This window comes from Aptenodytes forsteri, unplaced genomic scaffold, assembly GCF_000699145.1.
Source record: "Aptenodytes forsteri isolate BGI_AS27 unplaced genomic scaffold, ASM69914v1 Scaffold15, whole genome shotgun sequence".
Lineage (NCBI taxonomy): Eukaryota > Metazoa > Chordata > Aves > Sphenisciformes > Spheniscidae > Aptenodytes > Aptenodytes forsteri.
The window spans coordinates 6,486,913-6,511,050 of NW_008795129.1; the positions used below are offsets into that span (position 1 = coordinate 6,486,913).

The 24,138-nt window shown below is 42.3% G+C and overlaps 2 protein-coding genes across 2 annotated transcripts in view; both read right to left on the reverse strand.

The window, feature by feature from the left end:
* Positions 1-9,280, reverse strand: part of VSTM4 (V-set and transmembrane domain containing 4) — a 70,396-nt gene extending 61,116 nt beyond the window's left edge. Inside the window, exon 1 of the mRNA XM_009278001.1 lies at positions 9,190-9,280. Within this exon, the coding sequence (XP_009276276.1) occupies positions 9,190-9,280 (91 nt within the window). The remainder of the gene's footprint in view (positions 1-9,189) is intronic.
* Positions 9,281-13,824: 4,544 nt separating this feature from the next.
* CUNH10orf128 (chromosome unknown C10orf128 homolog) lies at positions 13,825-22,536 on the reverse strand. Its single transcript, XM_009278002.2, has 4 exons — positions 22,419-22,536; positions 17,009-17,059; positions 16,050-16,160; positions 13,825-13,853 (listed from the first exon to the last, which is right to left on the reverse strand). The coding sequence occupies exons 1-4, from the start codon at positions 22,471-22,473 to the stop codon at positions 13,825-13,827; spliced, it is 246 nt and encodes an 81-aa protein (XP_009276277.1). The 5' UTR covers positions 22,474-22,536.
* Positions 22,537-24,138: the final 1,602 nt, after the last annotated feature.

A 24,138-nucleotide genomic window follows, 5' to 3' on the forward strand; every position in this document is an offset into this window, starting at 1 on the left:
GAGAGGAGTAGGCCAGCGGCTGTGTGGGGCTTAGTTGCTGGCTGGGGTTAAACCATGTCACCACTGTAAGAAGCTTGTAATTGGAACCAGGCCAAGCAATTTTGATGAAATCAAATTCAACAGACTATATAAGACTAGAACAAGAATTAAGGGGCTGGGAGACTGAAACTATTTACACATTCTGATTGAACTTAGTGCATTGTTTTATACTAAAAAAATAGGGATGGATGAATTTTGGAAATGTCAGGTTAGCTTGTTTATAGAATGTTGATATGAAACATTTTCAGATGTCCAGAAACTTTTTTTTTGAGTATACAAAACTGTCATTATTTACCTAACTTGAAATATGGGTGTGACCATGAATTCTGCTGCTGAAATGTATTGCTACCTTTTTGATTACCCTGTATTTAATTGATTTTAGAAATCAATCGTATACTTATCGCAGACTAAACAGGATCTATTAATGATCAGAGCTCATCTGTTTTATTTTCCTCATACATTTCCTTCATATACATGCCTTTGGGGATTGCAGACTTTTTGTGTGCAGGTGATTGAAGTTAGCATGCACTATGAGCTCTTCCTGTAATCAATCAATCAGTCTTTCAATTAAAGAACAAAGAAAGGAATTGGTATTGGTAAGATTCCTGCTGCACACAGGACTTCTATTGATCCTCAGACCAGGTAACTGTCGATTGCAAAAGGATTATTGATCATTTGTACTTTGTTTTCCTAGTACATTGATGTCATCTCTGAAAAGAAAGAAACATCAGAGGTTAACAATAACTTTCTGGCTTTGGTTTTACCTGGGATGATCCATAGCATCATTGTAAAAGCTGGGCTGGGAGATACCCTTATAAAAATTACAGGAATTCTAGAAAATTATTAATGGAGCTGCTGGAATTGCATTCATGAAGTTCCTCCCACTTAACTTCTATTGTCCTAGATGTTTCTTTGTATCTTTGGAGGTATCTGTTTTTCCTAAGTGAATTAACAGACCAAATGTATGATTCTGGCTCTTGTGGTGACTTCCATATGCCCTCTTCTCTGCCAGGTAGGAATCCACTGGCAGCAAGCAATGCATTTTAGGGCACCATCCTACTGTAAGAACTGGTGCCTCTGTTGCAGACTCTGGATTATTGTCATTTGGGCTGCTTCCCAGTATTGCCTTGCCACATGAGTGGGGAACAGCTGAGCAGCTCCTGGATCCATATTGTGGCTGCATCTTTCCAAGAGCTGACTACTTGGAGTACCTGCTAATGTGGGGGCAGCTGCATTGCACCTGCACAGGGCAGACAGCCTTGCAGTATGCCTGGGCCTTATGTTAGGGTATTCCAGGTATACAACTGGGAAGCTGGAGGACAAGGCAGTTAAATTACTTGCCTTAGGCCATGCAGAATGTCTGGCAGATCTGGGCTGTCAGTAGGAACTCAGGGTAACCCCACAGCCTTTATTGCTGTGCGACCTTTCCTTTTACCTCGGTGGATGTGCCTTTACAACTTCAATGTGTGTGCCTAGTACTGTCACTCCACGTCCCTGCTCCACCAAACACCCCCTTCCCACAGAACATACCTGTTTTGGCTTGATCCCATATTTGACCTGCAAAGTATAGAGAGTGAGATATTAATTGTGACTTTCAGAGAAGTAATTAAAGATGAGCATTCAAAGAAGCAACACATGAGGAGTTGGGGAAATGCAGGAACTTTTCTTCCTTTCTCTTTTCTTCACTCCTCTTAATCTTTTATTCAGTTTTACTCCATCTAGCGTCAGTGCTTGGAAATAAGAGCTTTCCTTGCCTTGCAGCCCTCAACTTTATATTAGATCTCATGACTCCACTAGGAAATGGTATTCATCGTACTCCCTTTCCTTCAACACTACTAAAGCATTTTCTGGTGACTTTGCTAAAGAAAGAGCTCACAGGAGATGTGGCAGGCAGGGATGTGCTTCTTGTAATTTGCCTGTCTTTTTTGCTTCTCTGAGAGAAGCTTTGTCACACATGTCTTTCAGAAAGCTGTGCTGAAATTTTCTGTTCATGTGAAATTCACTGCACTAACCATTAGTGTCTGTAAGAAAGAGTTAAGACCTGATTCTCATCTTTCTAGTTTGAACTGGGCGTACGGTCCACGGGAGTCCATATGGTGAGGCATATATAGGCTGGAATCGGAATCGGATGGATTTTTTTCTGCTCTGCTCCATTTCCTCCCTTATTTCTTTCTCCAGTTTGGGGCTGGGGTGAGTCAGCATAGCTCTATAAGGTGGCAGCATCTGCACTGTCCTGCAGTGCTTTCACAGCTAAGTTCCCATATTGTCTGCTTTGCCCAGCCCTCGGGGAGCTTCCAGGGCATCCAGAGAAGGTGTCTGCTGAAGTGCAAGGAGGGAAGCTCGCCGGCACGTAGCCAGTACCTGCCTGCCAGCCTGCTTGCCTGCAGCCCGGTGAACACACTGGAGGTACCTGGGGGTTGTCTCAGCCCTCCTTTGCCTGCACCGGTCTGGCACTTTGCAGACACAAGGAATTTCTTTTAGTGACACAGCTCCAATATTACCCAGGATGTCAAGGTTACGCAGCAATATTTTTCAGCTTGTTCCAAGCAGTTTGTGGCAGCTCTTTCCCAGAAAGGAGAAGCATTTCAAAACATAATCAGGGGACCTGATATGGGCTGCGCTTATGAACTTGTCAAAATTTCTTCACACAAAATAACACAGATTTAAGCATGTGAACTAAGTTACATAAATTTCTGCCTGTCTGGAACAGTAGCCATTAAAAATAAACAATTGTCCTCTCTTCTTCTATGACAACAGATCAATGCAGAACAAGGCCAGTGCAAAGTGATTTGAGCTAACTGGGGTGAATCCACAATGGATTAGGTGGAGGGATGCTCACTTGATCCCTTCCCCTGCCTGTGTCAGAGGAGAAGAAGATGGCAGGGGACCGCTGGGAAGGGCATTGTCTTTCAGCGCCATTCCTAAGTGATTGTCTGCCTGTGGCCTAATCCTAAATAACTCAATTCTCTGTATACAAAAAAAGCAGAGAAGACACTGGTTGGGAGGCCAATGCTCTTCTCCGTGTAGCCCAGTGTAATCGGTAAGTCACCTGAAGGGAATGGCTTTCTTGCTAATGCTCTCAGGTGGCCTTCCCACTGTTGACAATGCCAGTTGCTGCAGGAAAGGATGGTCAAGCCTTCCCCAGCATCTCAGCTGTAATATTGCACTACTTCCCTGGTGCCAGATGTCCTTGAACAACCTGATCTCTCTGAAAATTATTTTTATGTTATACCACATAGATTTTTGGCAGGGCCGGTTCCCTGAGGCTGTGGAGATGTGTGACTGCCTGACCAGAACATGAGGCTGCACTGGGAGGGAGAGGGAAGTGGAGCAGGACTGTGTCTGGAGATGGGACACTCTGTTGGTCCCATGCTTTACTCTCATCCAGGGAGTTGTGGAAGCTCACTCGAAGGAACCAGTTCACAAACACTTTAAAAACAGCATTTCCACCTAAAGGGGTAGTTATTCTTCAGCACTTGCATTTCAATGTCTATGTAGTAAATCAGATTTGGGAGTGGGCCAGGTGTTGTTTTTAATGCACAAAAAATAACCTAGTTACTTTTCAGCCAGTGCTTTTCTGTCTTTTTCCATTTACAATTCCGTACAAATTTTCCATTGAAGCTGTGGGCCTCTGTGAAGTGTCTTTAAGCCCAGTTTAAACCCATATGGAAAGTCTTTAAGCCCATAAATTTCTTTGAACGCATGAGAAATACTCCATGGATCCCCAAGCATTTGCAGCCTACGAGGCAGAAGCCAGCATCACTTTGTGTGATACTCGCTCATTTCTTTCAGCTTGCTATTTGCTCTCTGACACCAGGCTGTAAAGTGCACATGGAATATGGAGGTGGGTGGTTATAAGCAACAACCAGAAGAAAAACAAACTTCATTTTGCTGATACCTAGTACAGGTCCTTCAAGGCAGAACTCTTGGAGAGTAAGAGATCAGGGAACTGAAATAAAATGACCTGACAGACTAGATACATGATCTTAAAAAAGGATCTATAAATAACCTTATTTTCTGAGAAGTCACTGAAAAAAGGCTCCTAGGAGTCCATCTGAAATTAGTGATTCCTTTTTCATACGTTTAGTGTGAACTTGTCCAGAAATTCAATGGGACACAGGAAATTCTGTGAGTTGGAATATGCAGGAACTCTGATTTGAGGCTGTTCTTTTCTGGCTAAGACCTGTGGCACTCTCAGTCTCTTTCTTCAGGAGGCCTTGTTTTGTTTTGTTTTTAAGCTGTCCTTTAGCTATGATAGCAGCTTTCATTCCTAGCTAATCCCATGTTGTCACCTCTCTGACAAGCCCTAGTCAACATAAACCTACTCAGTCTGGATGGCAGATGGGCGCTGCCTGGGACCAGGAGGCTATCTGCTCGGTGGCATCTAATATTCGAGTTACCCTGGGTGTCTGTTGACAGGAGTGAAGAGGGTACTTTTCAAGAAACATTTCTGATTTTTTTATCCAGACTCGCAGCAGCTCCAGGGAAAGGTAGAGTTACTCATTTATTGCTGGAATCAGTGGCACCAGCAAGTTTGCCAGCAGAGACCACGATGTCTGTGGAAGGAATTGTCTCCGACAGGTGTCTGAATATTACCAGGAAAGCATTCTCCTGACTCAGCAGGTTTGGGACCAACTCTTACAATCAAATGATTTAGAGCTATTCAAGACTAGCCTCAAACAGTTGTGCAGAGGGGTAGGAAGGAGTAAGGATTCCTCTCTGTTTGGCAGCTGTGAAAATGTCAACCGCAAATGCAGCCCCCAGATCTGAAGGGAGCACAGGCGTCCTGGGCCAGATGCTCTCCCAGGGAATGTGGAGAGTGGCCAGGGAGGAGCAAAAAATAGCCAGAAGTGTGACTCTACCCATCAGGCTGGTAGCTGGCATCAGTAAAGTATGCTGTATCCTGGAAAGGGGTTTAATGAATTAGTCTCACCCTAACAGTCTGGGCTATATGTGTGTATATATTTATATATAAAACTGTCTCTGTGTGCATATGTGTCTGTATATGAAGTATTCCCTCCATTCAGGAATGGTGCTAAGAGGAACTGAGAGCCTGAAAGTGCCTACAGAGTGTCTTAGTGCTGCTTTTTAAAGCCTGGTGTCCCCAGCACAGTGCAAAGCTTAGTGTCCTTGCCTTTGAAGTGTATGATATAAAGATTAATTTCATTTTATGGAAAGGGTAACCTGAGCCAAAGTAACTTGTCCAACGTTGTTCAAAAGAATCAGTTCGGCTAGACAGGACAGTGACAGAACCAGGTAGAAAAGCCAGTTTATTGCTCTAGTCACTGGTGACCATTGCCTCAACACAGAATGGATATTTACATTTTGTTTCCACAAATGTATATGCGCAAGAGGTTGAGACAGCCATTTCTGCTGAGATCATTTGCTCATTTTTTAACATTTACACAAACACACATGGAGTTGTTTAGGCCATCTCTGTTCATAGTTATGTTTATTTGCAATAGCATGCATTATTATGGCATTTGTGCAGCTGTTAAATATTTTTCATCAAACTCAGTTCCGAGGATACGTACTGAGAAAACCTAAGGCAGTGAATACAGCCTTCAGTCTATCAGCCACCCATTAATCCCTACAGTGTTGAGCAAGGAATCAGGCCTGCTCCGGTGTATCAGCAGGGCCAGACTCATCTTGCGCAGGTGGTATCTGCTCCTTTGGGAAGTGCAAGTGCACTTCTGCCTAAGAGGACTGTAGCCCTCCAAGCTGTCTTCCACTCCCATTCTCCCGATAGTTGTTCATTACTGATATTTGGCCATGGTGGTAACGTGAAGGGAGGCTCTGCCATCAAAGCAGACCACAAAGGAATCACTTTTGATTGATTTGCAAGGCTTATTTAGATCATAGAGGAGGCTAAGTGTCTTTGCTGCCTCTGGTTTTCCTTATTTGTCAACCTCTAACAACTTATGAAAACTTTATGTTGACCTGATGACTGGGTTGTTTGTAGAATATATTAGTTGGCAGAATGAAAGATCTTGTGAAGGGCTGCTTGGAAAAAAAAAAAGAGTGGCAAGTGAAAGAACATCTTAGGATATAGCTGAGGGATGTTAAGAGAAAACATTCAAGTCTTTGACCCCAGTGGTGACAAGGATTCTGCTGAATCTACATGACTGATTTTCTCCAGATCTAAGAAGACGGCACTGACCATCATAGCTTAAAAGGAATATTCCTGGGAGAAGAAAACTAAAAAGAGGCTTGTTTTAGGAGAACAAAGACAGATGCAGGCAACTCAGTGGCTCTAAGGAAGTTGAAGATTACTGAAGAAATCCAGGAAGTTGTCTGGATTACTGGGGATTTAGAGAGAACAGGGGTGCATGTAGGGTATGGCTAATTTTTTCCCTTTGATGCTTCACTTCTGTTGTTGCAAGATGCTTTATGACCATGCATGAGAAGGCTACTTTGAACTGGTCACAGCTCCTGTAAGGAGGAACTGTAGCACTGAAACTCCGTTTTGCCTCCTCCACAAGTCCAGAAGATATTTGGGGCACACGGGAATGGAACTGTTGAAGATGAAGACTCAAGGCCAAAGGGTGCCCTCAGACAGCCCAAAACAAGGACAGGGATGCAGTCAGTCTGTCCAAGAGCAGTGGTCTACAAGGTATGGGGGGACCTGTAGCGTACTTTGTATTGTATAAGCACCACCATATCTAGTCCTCCACATGGGAAGAAAGAGACACCTGCAGGCTACAGATGAGGGGTGAAGAAAGCCCAGTGGGCACTAGGAAAGATAGCCAGGATGGAGATGGGAGAATAGGTGGACTAGGAGGCAACAGAGCTCTGCCATTTCCATCAGCTACAGTGATGGTCGTAGCCAAGTTAAAGCTGGATAGAATTTGAAGCTTTTTGGTATGTTCTGCAATGCTTTTTCTTCTCTGCTTTCCCATATTCCTCTGCTGAACCTTGCTCTTTCCAGACCAGACAATGTTTTCTTTCTATGGCAGGAATGCCATGGCTGCACACAACATGGGCCAAACTGAGCTGAGTGGGGAAAGGGAGGTAACTGGCAGGCTGGGGCAGATCCACTGGGGTGTGTTTTTGTGGGACTATATAAAGTGATTGCTGTGCCACGGAGGCCCATCCGCGCTGCAGTGTGAGCTGCCTTCTGCCGAGTGTCTTTCTGACAGCTGAAGCTCTTGTTTTTCATGTTTGCTGTTGAAAAGCATCTTGGAGGATTCGGTCTGTTCCAGGCACTGTTCTGCTAATGCAGAAATATGAGACACCTTAGGAAGGACTGCCCATGAGAGACCCATCAAATGCCAATGGTTTTTGAATGGCTTCTGATAACTCTTAGATTTCATAAGTCACTGGTTTGGGGTTTTTTTCTTTTTTTTTTTTTTTTCTTTTTTGCAAGGCTAGTGAGTTGAGTTTGCAATTTGAGTCAGTTGCAGTTTGAGTGAATGGTAGGCAGAGTCATATATTACATTTCAAGAAGAAAGTACTTTTTGAAAATTAGGATTCTTCATTGTTACGTGTACGAAGGCCAGGCTGGGAAGAGACCGAGCAGCTGGGACTCTACGTGAAAGGCTAAAGCAACTCACCTTTTCAAACCATTCCATACCAACACTTGCTTTTCTGGTAAGATTGGTAACACTCCAATGCTTTCCTCAGAATACCAGTGACTGTGCTTAACAAATTCCTTTCCTATGCCTGTATTTCTTACTTGCATCCCATGCATTGGAAGAGGTGAATCAGAAAGATAAGAGACAGCTGGAAGCAACTGAGGGAGCATGTTTAAGCAATAGGAAACTCGGAACGTGGAGACTGTAATCTCGCAGGTAAAGATGGGATGCTATAGTGCCCATCTCCTGGGGACATATGACAGACAGATTTATGCCTCAGGAAATGTGTGCTTCTTCATATCCATCTGCAGCTGACAATGTTTGTTAGTACTTTCAATTCAGTGGTCATGTATTTTGTGTAATAAGTCATTGATTTAATCTCCCTCTGCAAAGATGTCCAAACAAATCCTGTGTTAACTTTTTAATGGGGGTCTTAGAAGGAAGGCCACAGTTTGAATGAAATGTGGAGAATGAACTAGCCTCATTCCAGGTATCTCCAGACTGAAAAGTGAGATACCTTACTGCTGGGAAAAATGTCCTCTTAAAGTCAGGTCTGTGCAAAGAAAACATCTGTCTCCAAGTCTGACATATTTCCACAGGAGGGAATTACTTCATTGAAAAGTAATTAAGATTCACAAAAGTTGCTGTAGCATGGCTTAAACCAACCAATACCAGTCCCTGTTTCCTGCTCTCTTTGTATAAAAATCTTCTGTGGAGAAGACATCTTAGTTACCCTGATTAGGAACTGGATAAAGATAATTCCTTTGCAGATTTATTTTTGGCATCATGCTATTTCAAGTACTTTTGCCGTTGAACTTGCCTATAGTAGACCAGCAGTATGTGCTTGCATCTTAAGCAGATACGATTTCAATAGGTAGTGGAGCGGCTGAGACGGTATTGCTCCCTGGCTGCAGACCGAATGTATAGTGTTACATGTGAATAGCTAATGCAGTATCTGAGAGTCGCTGCAATGCATTTCAATGCCCAGCATCCTGCGCAAGCTGTGTTCTAGATCTTGATCCTTTTTCCTTGTGCACCACTCTTCCAGTGACATGTTCAGACAAGGCCAAAGTCTCTTTTCTTTCAATGTGTATTTACTTATGGATTTTGATTTGTAAATTTTGGGCCCATTTTCCAAAGGAATCCCCCTTGTAGTACCTAGCATCAAAACTAGGTCTCCAGTTAAGTTTGTGAGCTCAGACTCTGGTGATTAGACAGGTTGTGTCTCTCATTTGCAGCTGATAGTACCAGTGATATGACTCATGCCTACTCAAATGGCTTCCTATTTGGTAAATGATGCATTCTTCAATTCATAGTATTACAGACCAGTTTGGACTATTTAGATCAGAAAGAACTGCTCTCCTCTCCAAAACAGGAGATTTTTCTTTCTATCTGACTTTAGACCTGTTTGAAGGATATGAAATCGTTAGATCAGCTCCTGTTCACTATCTCTGCCTGTCAGTGCAGCTGGCTACAGACCTGGACATGACAAAATGCTAGAAAAAGGTTCTTGGCTAAAATGTTTAGGCTGGGACAGTTCTGCTAGTTGGAAGAAACTGCAGCTCAACATTCAAACTTGCATATGATTGCCCAAACCTAGTCTTTGCCATGCCATCATCTTTGTTTATATTTTCCAAGCGGATGATTTCACCTCCTATGTAATCCATGGCGCTGTTTTTAGAGAGACAATGAGGAGACTGGAGGCTTTCAAGGTGCAATAACATTCCAGGCCCTCTTCCATTTGCCTAAAGAATGCTCTGATTCTCAAGACTACCTTGTGTTTCCCAAGCATAGTCTAGCAAAGGAAGGAGAAGTCGGTCCCTTAGAAGAAGTCAAGTGGGAAAATACGAAAGAACATCTAGATGCTGCTTTGGGTAGCAAAAGAAAATCACTGATACACTTGGCACTTGGCCAATGCAGCTCCCAAGCTCCTCCTTTCCTCCATCAAACATCAGAATGACTTGTGTATTGCATTTAAAACCTGATCTCCTGCTGAGTGATTTACCTGGGGGCCTGTAGAACCCAGTGAGTGGCATGGGGAGTTTTGGTGTGTGCTGTTGCCCAGGATGTGTTGAGGCAACAGATTCCTTTTTGCTATTGCAGCAGGTTTAAAATATGTACCTTTTCCTTTTTAGTAAACATTCTCTCTGTCTCTCCATCCTACTCCTTGTCTCTGTATGTCTCTTTCTTTGTCTCCTTCTGTCAAAATAAATCTGGCTGCCATGCACTGTAGTTAACTCAAAATATTGCTAGCATTAAATGTGCCCAGACATTTTTATTAATACATTAAACTTGCATGAAATTTTTAGGCATTATAATTTACCAAGCTTACACCAAGATGGCTTTTGAAACTGACACGAGCTATTAATTAAAAAAGAGGGCATTAAATAATTGTCAGTTGACATCTAAATTACTGTTTTGTTAGCTGACAGAAGCTTGCCTCAAGCTTCTTTCTCTTCTCAAGTGTTAGTAAATATCCCATTGAGTTTAGGGGCATCCCATCATGAATTGATTGTTTGAATCTTAATGTTATATACCTCACTAAATAAAGTGGGACATGCTGTTAATTATTTCACAATGAACTGTCAGTGTCATGTGAGCGTAGAAACACTTCTGTTTTAAGTATTTGGGAAAGTATCAAGGGGGACACATGAGAATGCTTCCTAATATTAGTGGAAACCTGTTCTTGCAATGTGTTGGTTAGGTTCAGTACCAGCTAATCAGGGTTCTAGCAGAAAAGAAGATTGTCTGCATCAAGGCCTTCAACTGGTACAAGGCTGAGCAACTCCATCAACTATGATGGTACTGTGCTGGGTGACACCCACTCAAAGTATGTTCCATCTAGGGAGAGAAATTATTGAGTGGCTTGAGGTGCTTGTGGGAATAATAATGTGAAATTTAAAACAAAATTTGGCTGAAGGTGAATTTGGTGAGTACTCTATCAGTTGGATTAAGGTTTTTTCCTGAACAAACACTAATAATCACCACTGGTCAAGCAGAAAATGAAGTTGTCTGCAGAAGATGTGCCAGTTCTCCTCTCCAATCCTAAAGGGGTGGTGTCTTGATTATCACTGAGGGTTTCAGGTCGCCTGTATCCCTGAGGGATTCAGGATGGCTGTATGATTGGTTGGAGTAAATCTAGAACTAGGTGATTTCAGATAGTGGACTCTGCTTTATCAAAGGGTTTTGCAGGACTAGCCACTGGGCTAAAAATGCCATGAATTAGAATCCCCAGGAAATTGAAGCAAGTAGGTAAAATCAGTTTAGACCTAATTATCACATGTGTCTCTGGTGACCTGAATAAATGGGAAACTATCCTTATGACCTATGGGGAAAAATAAATCAGATAAAAATGAACATACAGCTTGGATTTTCTTCAGGAATCTCCTTGGTACTTTTAATACTGTAGCACTTACAGTGCAAGTACTCAGAATGAGTAATATTTCAACGCTCTTTTCAGGAAATATATGGGGGGGGATTGTGGTGGCTTTGTGTTTGTGGGGTTTTGGGGATTTTTTTTGGTTGCTGTTGTTAAGAAAGGCTACCTCCCATACATCTCCTTTCAGAGATAAACAACCTCAACCATTTCGATGAAGAATGTTGGAATCCAAAACATGGCGTATAACCCCATTCTTTGGGTCGTTTGGTCCTACAACAAAGAGATGCCAACATGGGTAAGAGTCCTATGGAAGGCTACCACATACTTCAGCTATTACTTGTGCTATAAAGGTCCAGTTCCAACCTTTAAGATATTCCCAGTAGGTGTAGGCCAGTTTAACATGTCAACGCAAACTCTACCATCTGGAAAGTCCCTACCCTGAAGAAGGTTAGGAGGAAAGATGAAAAAGTACATTGAATCCTGTGTGCTATATTTCCTTTTGATTTTCTGTGAGTAGATTGCTTGGGTTGCAGAATGATGGTGCAAAATCAACTAAGCTAGTTCTGCATCAACTATCTGAGATGTGGAAAAGTATAGCTTTGTTTATAAATGAAGCACCATATCTACTTCCTTGCTAAAAATTGATGCTATCTCGAGGATATCTGCATTTCACTAATCGTACTAAGGATTAGTTTATAGGGACATTTTTAAATGTTTGCTATGGATCTTGCTGCCAGAGGTTTCCTCGAGACCAGTAGAAGGCTGTACTGTTTCCTCAGATTAACACCTGCGTTACAGAATCCCTTAATGAGCCACCAAGGAGTAATACACAGATGCTCTGAAGTAAATAAGAACAAAGATATGTTAGTAAATTACTCGCTGACACAGTAGAATTGAAAAGTACAACTGATTAAGAAGTGATGGTGGATTTATACTTAACCAAAAAAAGTTATCTTTAACATACATAGTTTTGCCCCCAAACACTGGAATTACAGCTTCTCTCACTGGTCAGTGTCGGTGGCTCTAAGGCAAAGCGTTTGCGTATTGTGTCACGTTTCCAGCCTTAAGACCAGAATTTTGACATGAAACTGGAAACTTCATTCTACCTTTTAATAAACGCCTGTAGACTGGGACAAGGAATTGTCAAAGGGGTTAATGTAAGGTCATCATTAAAGATGTTAAATTTTGCTGCCATGACAAAGTCAGTCACTTCCCCCAGAAAGATCAGAGGATGGTATCACAGATGTTCAAACTGTCTCTGAAGGAAAATATCACACATAATAAGCAGCAAGGGGAGGTAGAAAAGTCCAATGTGGAGCAGTTCATAGATCATACCATCTGCACTTCATCCAGGCAGTAAATCTACTGCCTTCTGTCTTTGTCCCTCTCCTCCCTTTATTCCCTTTTCTTTTGACTCTGGTCTCTGGCTTTTCTGTTCCGGCTTAGCTCTTTCTCACACCCTTCCCATTCGTTGCCCTGTCTATACTGTCCTTAATACACCAGAAAGTTTACTGGGTATTCTATGTTTGTTCTTCTGGCCATATTACAGTCCTAATCTATTTTAGGTTAATACACAGAAATTGTCAGTGTTTTGTACGAGAGTAGTGTGTTACTAGAAAGGAAACCTTTTGTGACAGTTAGCTGTGATAGGTTGGGGACGTGTCTCCCTGGGAAAATAACAGATGCTTCACAGCTGGGGCCCTTCTCTGTTGGACAGGCAAAACGTTGAACTACTTGCTGTGAGGGGTGCCCTTGCTTTGATCTTCAACTGAGTGTTTACATATGCTGTGCTCTCTTTATGAGGAACGACTGTGATGGGGACATCCTACTATTCAGCTCCCTGAGAAAGGCCAAAAGCCATTTCTTAGGTCATTGAGTACAGCTGTTGCCTTCAGTTCATGAGAATGCTGATTAATTAATGTTTGGGGTTTTTTAGTCACATAAAATGTCTCAAAGGGACACAAAAAGGTGTCCACATCTGTAGATTACCGTGAGCCAACAGAGAACTTGCAGTCCAGAGTCCCTACTCCGGTACATCTCTACCCTATTGCCCATCCTTGGAGGAGATGAGGAGTGGCCATTGCCTAAGCAGTCTAGCACTGCCTCTTCTGCCTGTGAACCCGTCAGGTGCTCAAAACCTAAAATGGTCTTACTGTTTCTAGATAGTGGGGAGGAAGGTGAAGGGCAAAAATGCATCCCTTCCAGCAGGAATGATCACTGCATGACCTTGACCTGTAAGAGCCTGCAGTGAAGGGAGTTCTCAGACTGAGATCCAGACACAGTAACGGGCTGAAGCCATTTACCCTGGTTTACATCTTTTTCTTTTTCCTTTTTTTCTTTTCTTTTTTTTTTTAAATCTAAAGGGTTTGTGAATATATGACAATACAGTAAAAACTTTGTTTCAGAAAAAATGTGGAAAAGTTCTAGCAATGTCAAAGAACATCCAACTTCAGCACTTTTGAAGCAAGGTCTTTGGCTTTCATCCCTTAAAAATCCTTTTTTTAATGAATTTGCTATTATAATACATAGTACAAACTAAAAAAAAAAGCTTAATCAAAAGTGTTTGAAGGATTTTCTTTTTAAAAAGAATCTCAGTTTGCTGGGATTTCTTTCCTATTTCTGAAATGTCAAAGCCCTGTTACAAGGAATCTCCTTTTTCCATGCAGATCCACTAGATACACTGCGTATCATGGTCCTCTAGAGGCTTGCATGTGTGTTATGTGTTATCATTCAAATCACAGTTGTGGGGAAGCATCATGCAGAAAGAGAGAGGAGTTAAACATTACACTTTTTCTATCACACCGCCTCAGAAAACGCATAGGGCGATGACTCTTACCTTCTATCCATTTTGCCATCTGAACCTAAAGAGAGAACAGGAAAATGTGGTTAGTTAAGAAACCAGGAACAGAATGGTGACAGGCCTGCTCAGAAGTTGTGAGGATGCAACCAGGAGAACAGAGTTACAGCTGGTAAAGATCCAGCCAACCATTCTGAGGCAAAACTCTTTGATATTAGTAGTGTCATGCAACCTTCCTAAAGCCCTTCTTGATTCTTCAAGCTGTATTTTTTCTCAGAGCTGTATCTTTGCTAATTTTTTGGCTATTTTGAGTTTGCAGCACATCGCCAGAGTGTCTTAAAAAACAACTTTGAGGGCAGATGCTTGATGAGAATGAGGCCGAAGCACTTTCCCTTTAGGCCTGCTATGTAGTGCCACTACAGAATGCATCAGCCATTTGTCTTTCGGCAAGTGGCATTACATTGTCATTTGTATCCTCATGGGGTATCTGGGAAGTGTGTTTGCAAAATTATCCTTTAAAAGACCAGTGTTTACTGTAAATAGGATGGAATCAGGTCGTGACTGATAGGCTGAGCTCACTGTAGCGGTTCTGGGCCCAGAGAGCTCAATCTACTTCACTCCAAGCTTAATAGTTAAGACCACCACCCTGCTCTCCTTTTTACTAAGCAAAAGTCTGTGACTACTGTTGAAGTCGTGTGTCATGGTGCATTGCTGACTTAGTAGGGTTAGTTCTGGATGCTAGGAAATTACCTCTCGTTTGTCGCGTGAAGGTTAATGCAAAGATCTGTCCACAGAAGCAAACGTTTCTGGATACAGTGGATGGACAAGCAGCTCCTAGTCCTGTGAGGTAGCAACCTGACAGAGTTCTCTCACTGCATTTTCCTTGTTTAATGTCTGGCTCATTTTTGTGGTGGAAACTGGCTACGTTTATGAGAATTTCTTTGTTTCTAAAAGTGGACTGCAAGACCTGTCACTTTGCATGCAACCAGAGCTGCAAAGGTGCTTTTAGAAATTCACCATGGAGATGCCATACAGACAGCAATGCTTTCAGCCCCCAAACTCTCTTATTGTAGTCTCTCTTCTTTCTGTACGGATTATTTCCCCACATATTTCATGAGATAGCCTCACTGCTTCCATTTCTGTTATGGTTTCCTTCTAAGCCAAATTTTCATGTGCTAGTAAGAATACAAACCTCTCTTGACAAGCAAATCTAAGTTGCAAAGATTTGCCCTAGCAAAGTCCCAGTATTCTTTTTTGCAAAAAAAGAACAGCTTGTACTGATATTCTGGTCAACCTGTTAGTACTTTGCATTTCCTTATTTGCCCTCTATCTGTTGCTATTGTATTTGCTATGCTTTTTTATTTCTAGCTTTTAATTACAGTTGAGTGTTACTGTGTGCTGTTACCTCATTCCACAGACGACAGTTGTATTTCAGCAGTGGAAGAAATCATCACAATATTTGCTCTACAGTGCTCTGTGAAGCACTTTGGAGTCCTGTCAAGTAAGAGAGGCTCTGTGCAGAGGATGGAGGGCCATGGACCAGCATTGCCTCTGGGGAGGCCCATGGAACAAATTCTGCCTGTCACTGACTTTTGTCTACTGAAATGATGGGCATTATTCAGTTTAACGTTAAGAATTTGGATTTGAATCCAAAACCATGGGTTGTAAACTGCTGGTCCAAAGTCAAAAGGAGCTGTTGCTACCAGCAGTTATGATGTTAGATCAAAGAGCTTTTGTCTGTTTCTGATGAAAAACATGCTTTCCTATGGCAACTTGAAAATCAGTCACAGTGGAAAAGTTATAAGGAGTTTTGCTATGTACTCTGATGGAAACTGCATATCTTAAGAGTCAGACAGTCACATTTGAAGGAAAAGTCCAGAACCAGTGAAATAAATAGTAATTTTGTCTAGGAAGTGTGAGCAAGCCTCTTGTCCATCCTGCAAATCCAACAGGCTCTTTAACTTATGTTGAATAGACAGAATTTTGTTTTAAAAATTAATTATTCTAAAAGATACCCAGGCAGTAAGCTGAAGAGAATTCTATTTCTCTTGTAAGGCTAAAGAGCAGAGCTGATTATACTGAAATGTGAATCTGCAGTTCTAGGGACTCCAGCACTTCAGACACTTTTAAAATAGTTCTTCAAAGGAAAACCAGAGCTGTAGTACATACACAGTTCCTAACACTGAAGCTCAGATCTGCTGTATCAGAACATAAGGAGATCTAGATCTCTGGATAAGAAATCAGGAGTATTTTTTCTTACCTTCAAAGACATTGTCAATCATTTGTTTTTTGATCATGCAGATTATTACTGCTATAAAACTGATTGCTAGAAACACTCCCAGAGTAACTCCTATAATAACATATGTGAAATCTGCAAAAATTGAAAACAAGCCAGTGAGTATACAGCATTAAGTAATAAATACAGTCTTTGTGTTTCAGATGTGACACAAAGTTTCCAAAGTTTAAATGCATCCCTAAAAAAAAAAAATAAAAATATCATATTTATTCTTCAGAAGGGGCTGATAACGCTGAGCCAGACTAGGCAGCTGAGAAGAGTTACATACCAGACTACTCTTTCAACCCACTGCACATCATGAAACCATGTGACCTGTGGCTAAGGGGCTCAATGTCGTTCTATGATAAAGAACAAGTTTAGCCTTTGGTGTGTGCAGGTCTCAGCTGAGTTTTAGAGCTAGGGCTCTACTTTTCCTCCCAAAGTGAAATTCCCCATCCCCACTGCCTTGCCATTCTGTATCCTGCCAAACTCTTATTCTTGCTTCCCGTAGCTGCACACGCACAGCTTCATCTCCACTCCCCAGTCCCCAGCCTCCGGCCCTGCCTGACTATTCTGCCTCTATAAGTCTTCTCTGGGAGGAAGCAGGAGAATTTTTAAATGTAAACTATGAACCATATTGTGATTTTGCATCACTGTGTGTACAGAAGGGTCCACCTTCATCTGTCAGGCAGGAGGGTGCCTGTGTTCAGGATCTGCGTTCCAGGCTCTGTCCTCCCTACACTCATTATATTTACCTAGAAGTAATTTAAAAGCCCCAGGCACACAGCCGGACTCTGCTGTGCTAGGCAAAGTACAAACCCGCAATCAGATAATTACCTTCTACACATAAAAAGTACGTGAAGTCTTCTAAGCACCTTCGGGTTTGTTGTATTTGCTTTGCCCCTAACTTCTGTCTGCAAGCGAAAATCTCACCATGAACTCACCTATTTCCTCCTCTGAGTTTCCAGAAGCATAGACCGTTGCTCTCCAAATATCTGAAATGGAAATATTTTAGCCTGTTAGGACATCAAGGAGAATGCTCTATATTCAGGGAGAAAGCCGTATCTGGCTATCTCCAAGGGGATGGTTGATCCTGGTAAAGCTTAAGAAAGGATCTGAGGCTTCCTGGAGTAGCGAAGTGTTATCAGTCAGGTTAATGAGGACATCCTAGGAATGTGGCCACCACATGCCAGTTTTTGGACAGAATAGAAAATACAATTTTAAGATTTTATGTTGTCTTAGCACTGTTTCCATTCCAGAGTTTCCTCACTGCAAGCCTGAGAGCTGTATGCAAGAGGAGTTGCTATAAATCAAGAAAAAGATTACAGATGCAGTAAAGCTAATAAGACATGCTAACAAGAGAGGATATAGCACACCCCAGCACCCCTCTCCAGAAAACGTGAGTCCCAATCCTGCCTGTAGTTCCAGTCTTCAAAATGTGATTTATTGCTGGCAGAGAAGAGAGTCTTTTCCTCTTGCAAGAAAACGTTATAGGCCGGAAGCAACCTTTTCAGAGACTCCCATGCCAAGTTCCCTGTTCATCAAAAGGACACCCTCCCGGCCCTTCCCTTTTCCATAAAGCTGCTGAGCTGTGCTGCCTGATGCTCGGAGTGTGCAGGCCCTCAGAATGGAGTGGCTTTGAAGAAAACAATTCATTCCCACATACTTTTTGAAGGAAACAGATTCAAAATTGTCGAAACCAAAAAAAAAGTCAAGAAAATGGAGAGAAATCATGTTTAGTTTTAATGTTGCTTGCTTATTATAGGAAATTGCTCGAAGTGTATACTTAAATATTTTTTTCAGTGATGGGCATGCAAGGATATTTCCACCAAAGTCTTTTCAAGTAGCTCCAAATGACATAACTGATGTGTAGCTGCGTGAGGTGCCAGGAGCATGACAAAGCTTTAAAGGCAGATGTGACTCCTGCATTTTAAAACAGCATGCTATGAAATTTCTGTCTCCTGTACATGATTCAGGCAGAACATGAACTCCTCTCCTACAGCTATTGCTCTTTGGAAATCTACTGCCTGGGTGGCAGTACATGTGGGACCCGGTGGGAAGACAGCTGTTTTGCACGCAACATTGTCTTTTCATAGGCATTCCCCACTGTAGTGGGGAATTGTGAGGGAGTATCGTCTGACTGAAGCTCAAGTGGGATTTTGAGGTCTTAAATGCATCCAGTTTTCCTACTGCTAAGGTGTCCAACATCCTAAGTCCCAGCTCGCCTCTCCTCTCTCTCCTCCACTTCTTGTGGAGAAATAATTCTATCTTCTTGAGATTTTGGGGGCCGTGCTTTCATTTCTTGTCCAGTAAAATGAATGCTAGAAATATGACTGCTTTTAAACTTGAAGCATAGTCCTCCCACTCCAAAACCAGCCATTTTGGTACCTTTACAGTAATCCATCTTGAGTCTGCTAGTCAGACTGCTGAAACTCTCTCTTGAGCTGAGTGTGGGCTCTGGGGCTTCCTCAGTTATGTCAGAAAAATCTGATCTATTGGGTGGCTCACAACAGATTTGTTTTTATTTCCTGGTCTTAATCACATTTCTAATCCCAAATTTTCATAAATTACAAACCAAGCTTCAAAAATCTGGAGACGAGCTTAAAAAAACCTTAAGTTTTAAAGCAAATGTGTTTTGGGATCTATAATTCTGAGCTGAAAGTCCTTTTTTGACAAACTTTTCTTCATAATTAAAACATCTGGAAACTTATTTTATACAAACAGAAATGTTTCCTCTCCAAAAACCCCATGACGCTCAGAGAAGGGAGTTGGGAGGAGTGGGGAATCCAGTTGCAGATATGATCACAAAAGCTGGCTATACTAAATGACCAAAATCAAAGTTACAAAGAAAAGGAAATTTAAAAAAAAAAAAGTCTAAGACTACACAGTGGGTGTAAAAAGCATAGCTCCTGATTTTCCAGATTAAAAACCAGTCTCTTTGCGCTCGCCTGTGAACTTATTTCGTTATAAATTAAAAAAAAAAAATTCTTCCATCCTCTTAATTATTCTTTGTGCTCATATGAAGAATGTTTTAAATTCAAACATAATAAAAGTGATATTGTATTACTTTTATTATCCTAATGATCATAATACATGCTTTAATGTATGCTTTCTAATGGAATTAAACCAGTGACAGATTATGTGTTTTATGGCAGAAATAATATTTTACATGGAATATTTTATGTAGGTCAGTTTAATATATTGAGATTAAATTATTAGTTTCTTTTTAAAAAGGAAGGGAGGGAGGGAAATCTCTGAAAACCCACAGGACTAGAGAGAACATTTTCTATTCATACTTTCAATATGGTTTTAATTAAGGTTTAATATCATTTACTGGATGCTGCTTAAATACCGTTTGCTTTTGAGGACTGTGTTAGATAGCTGGCTTCTGTTTGTTTCAGTTTCTTCTTAGGTGGAAAGAACTGCACTGACTAAGTCAAATACACACGTGTTGCTGTTTGACCTAGGTCCCATCTTCAGTTTAGATCTTTTGGGGATGTATACAAACCTGCTGGTACAGAGGGGTTAGAAATGATGCATCAAATTCTGCAGCGCTCCAGTCCTGGTGCTAGCTTTCTGACTCCTTGTCTCTGTATACTGGGTTTAGACTAACTCCCATGCCTTGAACAAACCCTCTGGACTTGGAGAATATTTGCTTTTGGGTGGAAGAGCCTTGCAGATGAATTTGCTATCTATACTTGAGCGACTTGTGGATCATTTTTCAAAGGATCTCAAAGCAACTGACGGTGCTTTCTCACCTCTCCTGTGTGCCTGGCTCAGGCGTAGCGCGCCACTGGCACTATAATAGAGATAGTGCCCCCCGGGGCTCTGGCAGCACCGGGAGGCTGGTGAGAGGCATGGGCTGTGTCTCCAACTGGTGGGGGAAAGTTTTTATGTGTGTGTTGGCAGCGAGTCTGGAGATGAGACTGCAGACTAGACAGGTCTTACGTTAGAGGTGGGGGGACAGAGAAAGAGTATGTGAATCTGCTGCGGCAGCCTGCCTGAGGAGCCGGGCTCGGTCAGGTATGCTGGAGCCAGGTGTGCAGCTGAGGAAGCTTCTGCTTCTGGCTGCCCACTGCAGTCCTCTGCCAGTACGGTTACCTCCCTCAAGGTACATCTGCTGAGCAGGTGATGGACCCACAAATAAATACACTGGGCTGGGAGCCCCTGGTCTGTGATCTCCGTGAATCCCCGGGCAGGCTTAGCTCTTCTCACACCTGCTGTGCATGGAGCTGGACTAAGCAGAAAACAGCTTCTGAGCCGCACCAAGGGATGTCCTGTTCTCCCTGTGCCCTCTGCTACATAACTGTGCTCACGCGGTGCCTTGCCCGTAGGTCAGCGCAGTGAGGAAAGTGGTGCGGAACACAATTTGGGCATAAGATCAGGGAGCAGGAATAGCTCACTTTCCCCACCTTATGAGACGTTGTGAACAACTCCCAGCCATAACCTGCAGTGATAAACAGCAACATGTGCCTTGTCGTTCCCAGTGCACAGCACTTGCCTTAGTCCCTTTGCTTCTGTTGCCTCCTGTTTCCATGTGACTTTCTTCTCCCTTCCTCCCCCATCTCAGATTTCTCCTTCTCATTGCAGCAGATAGTGGCCGGTCCTGTGGCGTTGCAGTAGCCAGGGGTTCAGTGCCATTCATCTTTGGGGCAGCAAATGGGAAAGGAAGTAAGTATGTGGGAAACCCAGAGGCAAGGTGGAAAAAAGGGATGGCTCACAGTGGGTGTCTGAGCAACTCCAGAGTCAAATAAGGAATGCCCGTGACAACAAAGAGGTTACAGGCAATGATCCTGCTGGAAACCATTCCTGAAAGCCATTATTAAAAAAAAAAAGTATTTTGGCTGATATTTAGTGTAGCAAAATTCCCAGCTACATGTAAATTTCATCAGATAGGCACCGTTGGCATCCAGGCAAATGGGATCCTTCCTCAGTCCAAAAATTAGAGGCAAAATCCTTCTTTGTAGTAATAAATGAGGACAGGAGTCATTCCTACACGAAGACAGGAATTTTTTGAACTCTAGTCCTTGCCAGGCAGCCCGCCATCCAAGGCGTATAGATTTGCCATTGCCTGCGCCTATCCATGTGACCCTTGGAGGCACGTTAATGCATTTTCCTTGTATCTATTGCAAAGTGCCTTTTGCTGTAGAACATGTCTTGCTGTTCCTGAGTTTGCATCTCTTTGCTCTAAGCAAATGCTACTGTATAAATGGGACTTGTGCCATTTGACTGCTGAGCAATAACTAGTCAGTAGCCAGGGAGCAGTCATTGCTGACTTCACATCTGTAAGAAAGGTTGGTTATCCATGTCCTGTGTGGTGGACAGTCTCCATTCCTCTAGGCTCTTGGAATTGTCTATAGAAAGGTGCAGAGGGCTTGAAGGGCCAACAAAAAAGGATAGTGAGAGCGACAAATTCCTATGTGTACCCTGAGAAGGACTACAAGAGGATAGAGCACTGCTGTAGATCTATGGATAGCTTTGCTTGCAGAATCCAAGGCAGGAGCAGATATCCAGTGGATGCAAGCTGGAACAGCTGGTCTGCATGACTCAGGTGGGGCAAACTGCCCTTGTGGGATTCCCCAAAGGTAGATGATGATTTTCTATGAATTTCTGCCTGAAGTAGGGTAGTGTGGGAGGTGTCCATTAGGTAAAGATAAGGCTTTTGCCACCAGAGGGTGCCTGCTCCCTTACCTAACGTCTTGGAGACCACAGTAACCCATGTAAACGTCTGCCTTTGTAGCTGCTGCCAGCTCCATCCTCCCCATTAGCCCACATTAGTCCCAATGTTAATATGAACCCTGCTGACACTTCCTATCCATGAGCTCCACTTCTTCTCTGCACAAAGTGGAGGTGAGTAACTGCGAAGTAAGAGGCAAGTTGCAAGGATGAGAAAGCCCTGCTTTGGGCTGGCAGGAGGCGTTAGAAGCAGCCTGAGTCAGGAGCATCAAAGTCCTGCAAGTGAGAGTTGCAGAGATCAAAAGTGGTTTGCAGATAGCATGCACACAGATCAACTTTTTCCTTATACTCTACTGAAGTACTGTTTTCTGTACAGTGCCAGACAGGATGCTCAGCAGCTCTGCCATCTCATCTGCGAAGATGCAGGTATTGAACTTCATGGTGTCTTCTGGATTGCGCACAGCTGACCCCTTAGCACTCAGTCTAGGAAATATTAGCTAGAAAACTCAGCAAAACACCCCACTGTCTCAACAAATGTTCTTTCTCCAAGGAACAGAGTTCTAAACAAAGTTTTAAACAACATACATACAATTAGACTGGGAAATAAATAACCCCACCAAGCTCAGGAAAAAAAAAGCTCTCAAAAAGGATGGAAAAGAAATATGATAGATCACTTACGTAAGAGAAGAAGAAATGCCATTAGGACTGATATCCAGCTTGTTAGTAAGGCCATTGTGAAGTTTTGACAACAGAGTGGTTTCACCCAAATTTTCTGAATTTAGCTCTTCTGCAGTGTCTTTAGAGGGAAAAAAAAAAGCTAAAGCAGGTCATGTGGCTATAATGGGAAACTACAGTCACATCCTGAGTAGTTACATTTGCAAGCAGAAGTTCCCTTTTTTGGGCTTAAGTTCAACATATAAATAAACTCCCCACTTGAAAATGTTCTGTGGAGAAGGTGGACAGTTTCTTCTGTCAACAGAAGAAACTGTCAACAGTCACATCCTAGTTCAGCTGTTTTGCTCTCTAAGGGACCTTTAAATGCTAACATTTATTTTTACAAAATTGAAGATGTCCTACCACAGTGAACTGGTCTCTGCTGAAGTCTTCTAAATCCATGGAGAAGCAAGTGGGGTTTCTGTCTTAGAAGGAGAACCTTCTAAGACAATCTCTCTCAATGTTTCCAGCCTTTTTTTGAACTCAACAGGAATGCCATCGTAACGTTTTGAGGAGAGGAGTACTTGGCTGAACATTTCCCCTTCATAATCAGCTTTTTCAGGAACAGAGTAGAAGAAACTCACCATGGCTGCAAAACCATTGCAAGCCAGTTCCTGGAAAAGAACTTCTGCCTAAGAGAAATGTCTTGACATAGTAGGAACTAAAAAGCAGGAACTTACTAGCAGATGATGCTCCTGATAGAAGTCGAGCTTATTATTTGAACCACAGTGAAAAAACAGATTTTTCTGTTCTTCAGGAAAATTCATCTTTTCAAACAGGTTAACCTGTTCCAAAACTGAATGACAGCAAAACATACAAGTAAATATTAATGTTTTTTGCTAAGTGAACCCATTCCTCCCAACTCATTTCAAGTCCATCCTTCAGAGGTGGAAGGCACAAGAACATGGACCTCATTTTTTTTTGCAGCAGAGGTCTCTGGAGGGTGTCTGTATTGCTTTTACCTCTTGCCTCTTGATGTACCTTTCTGCTTTAGATTAGTACTTTGCTGTCTAGTATCTTCATCTCATGTAGATGCTTATATACTCCAATCAAAATAATCTGAAACACATCTTGAGTGACAAGTTTTAAGAGAAAAAACACTCTTGGATATTTCTTTTTCCTCCTGTTGGTGAGGGAATGTCTGAGCGATCTGGTCTCAGCAGAATCTCACATCTTAAGGCTGGATGAAACATCTGTCTTGCTGAGTAAATGACAGTTGTAAAGCCCTCCTTCCGGAAGTCTGTTTTTAATGGGACCATTGTAGTCTATAAGGAATGCTGGTGACTGCATGTGTATGACCACCTTGGTGGAAAAATGACTGCAAATGAGCAAGATGTTCACAAATGTTTAGTTGCTCTGACAAGCTGTGAGTGAAAAATTGTGTTTATGACTTCCAGGTGTTTGTGGAGGGATAAGCAAAACACAGTGTTAGCCAACAAATAAGACTCCTGAGGCACTAGAAATATAAATAAAGATGATCAATGTACCCCCTGAGGTGGCCTTAATTCCTGGCCTATTTTGCTGTATGAAGCATAGGTAGAACTGACTGAGTGTGGTAGACGTGATAGAAAGTATTTGTTAATGCTTTGAGCTATTGTGTTTGTGTGCACACATGCACGTGTGTGTAACTCATTTTTGCTTTTTCACTGTTCCTGGTTCTCTCTGAGATCAGAGTTGAAAACAC

Coding starts and splice junctions, on each gene's coding strand:
- CUNH10orf128 (XM_009278002.2), bottom strand. CDS start 22,473: ATGGCCTTACTAACAAGCTGGATATCAGTCCTAATGGCATTTCTTCTT. Junction 17,060..22,418: donor GGCATTTCTTCTTCTCTTAC/GTAAGTGATCTA, acceptor TTTCCATTTCAG/ATATTTGGAGAGCAACGGTC. Junction 16,161..17,008: donor AAACTCAGAGGAGGAAATAG/GTGAGTTCATGG, acceptor CAATTTTTGCAG/ATTTCACATATGTTATTATA.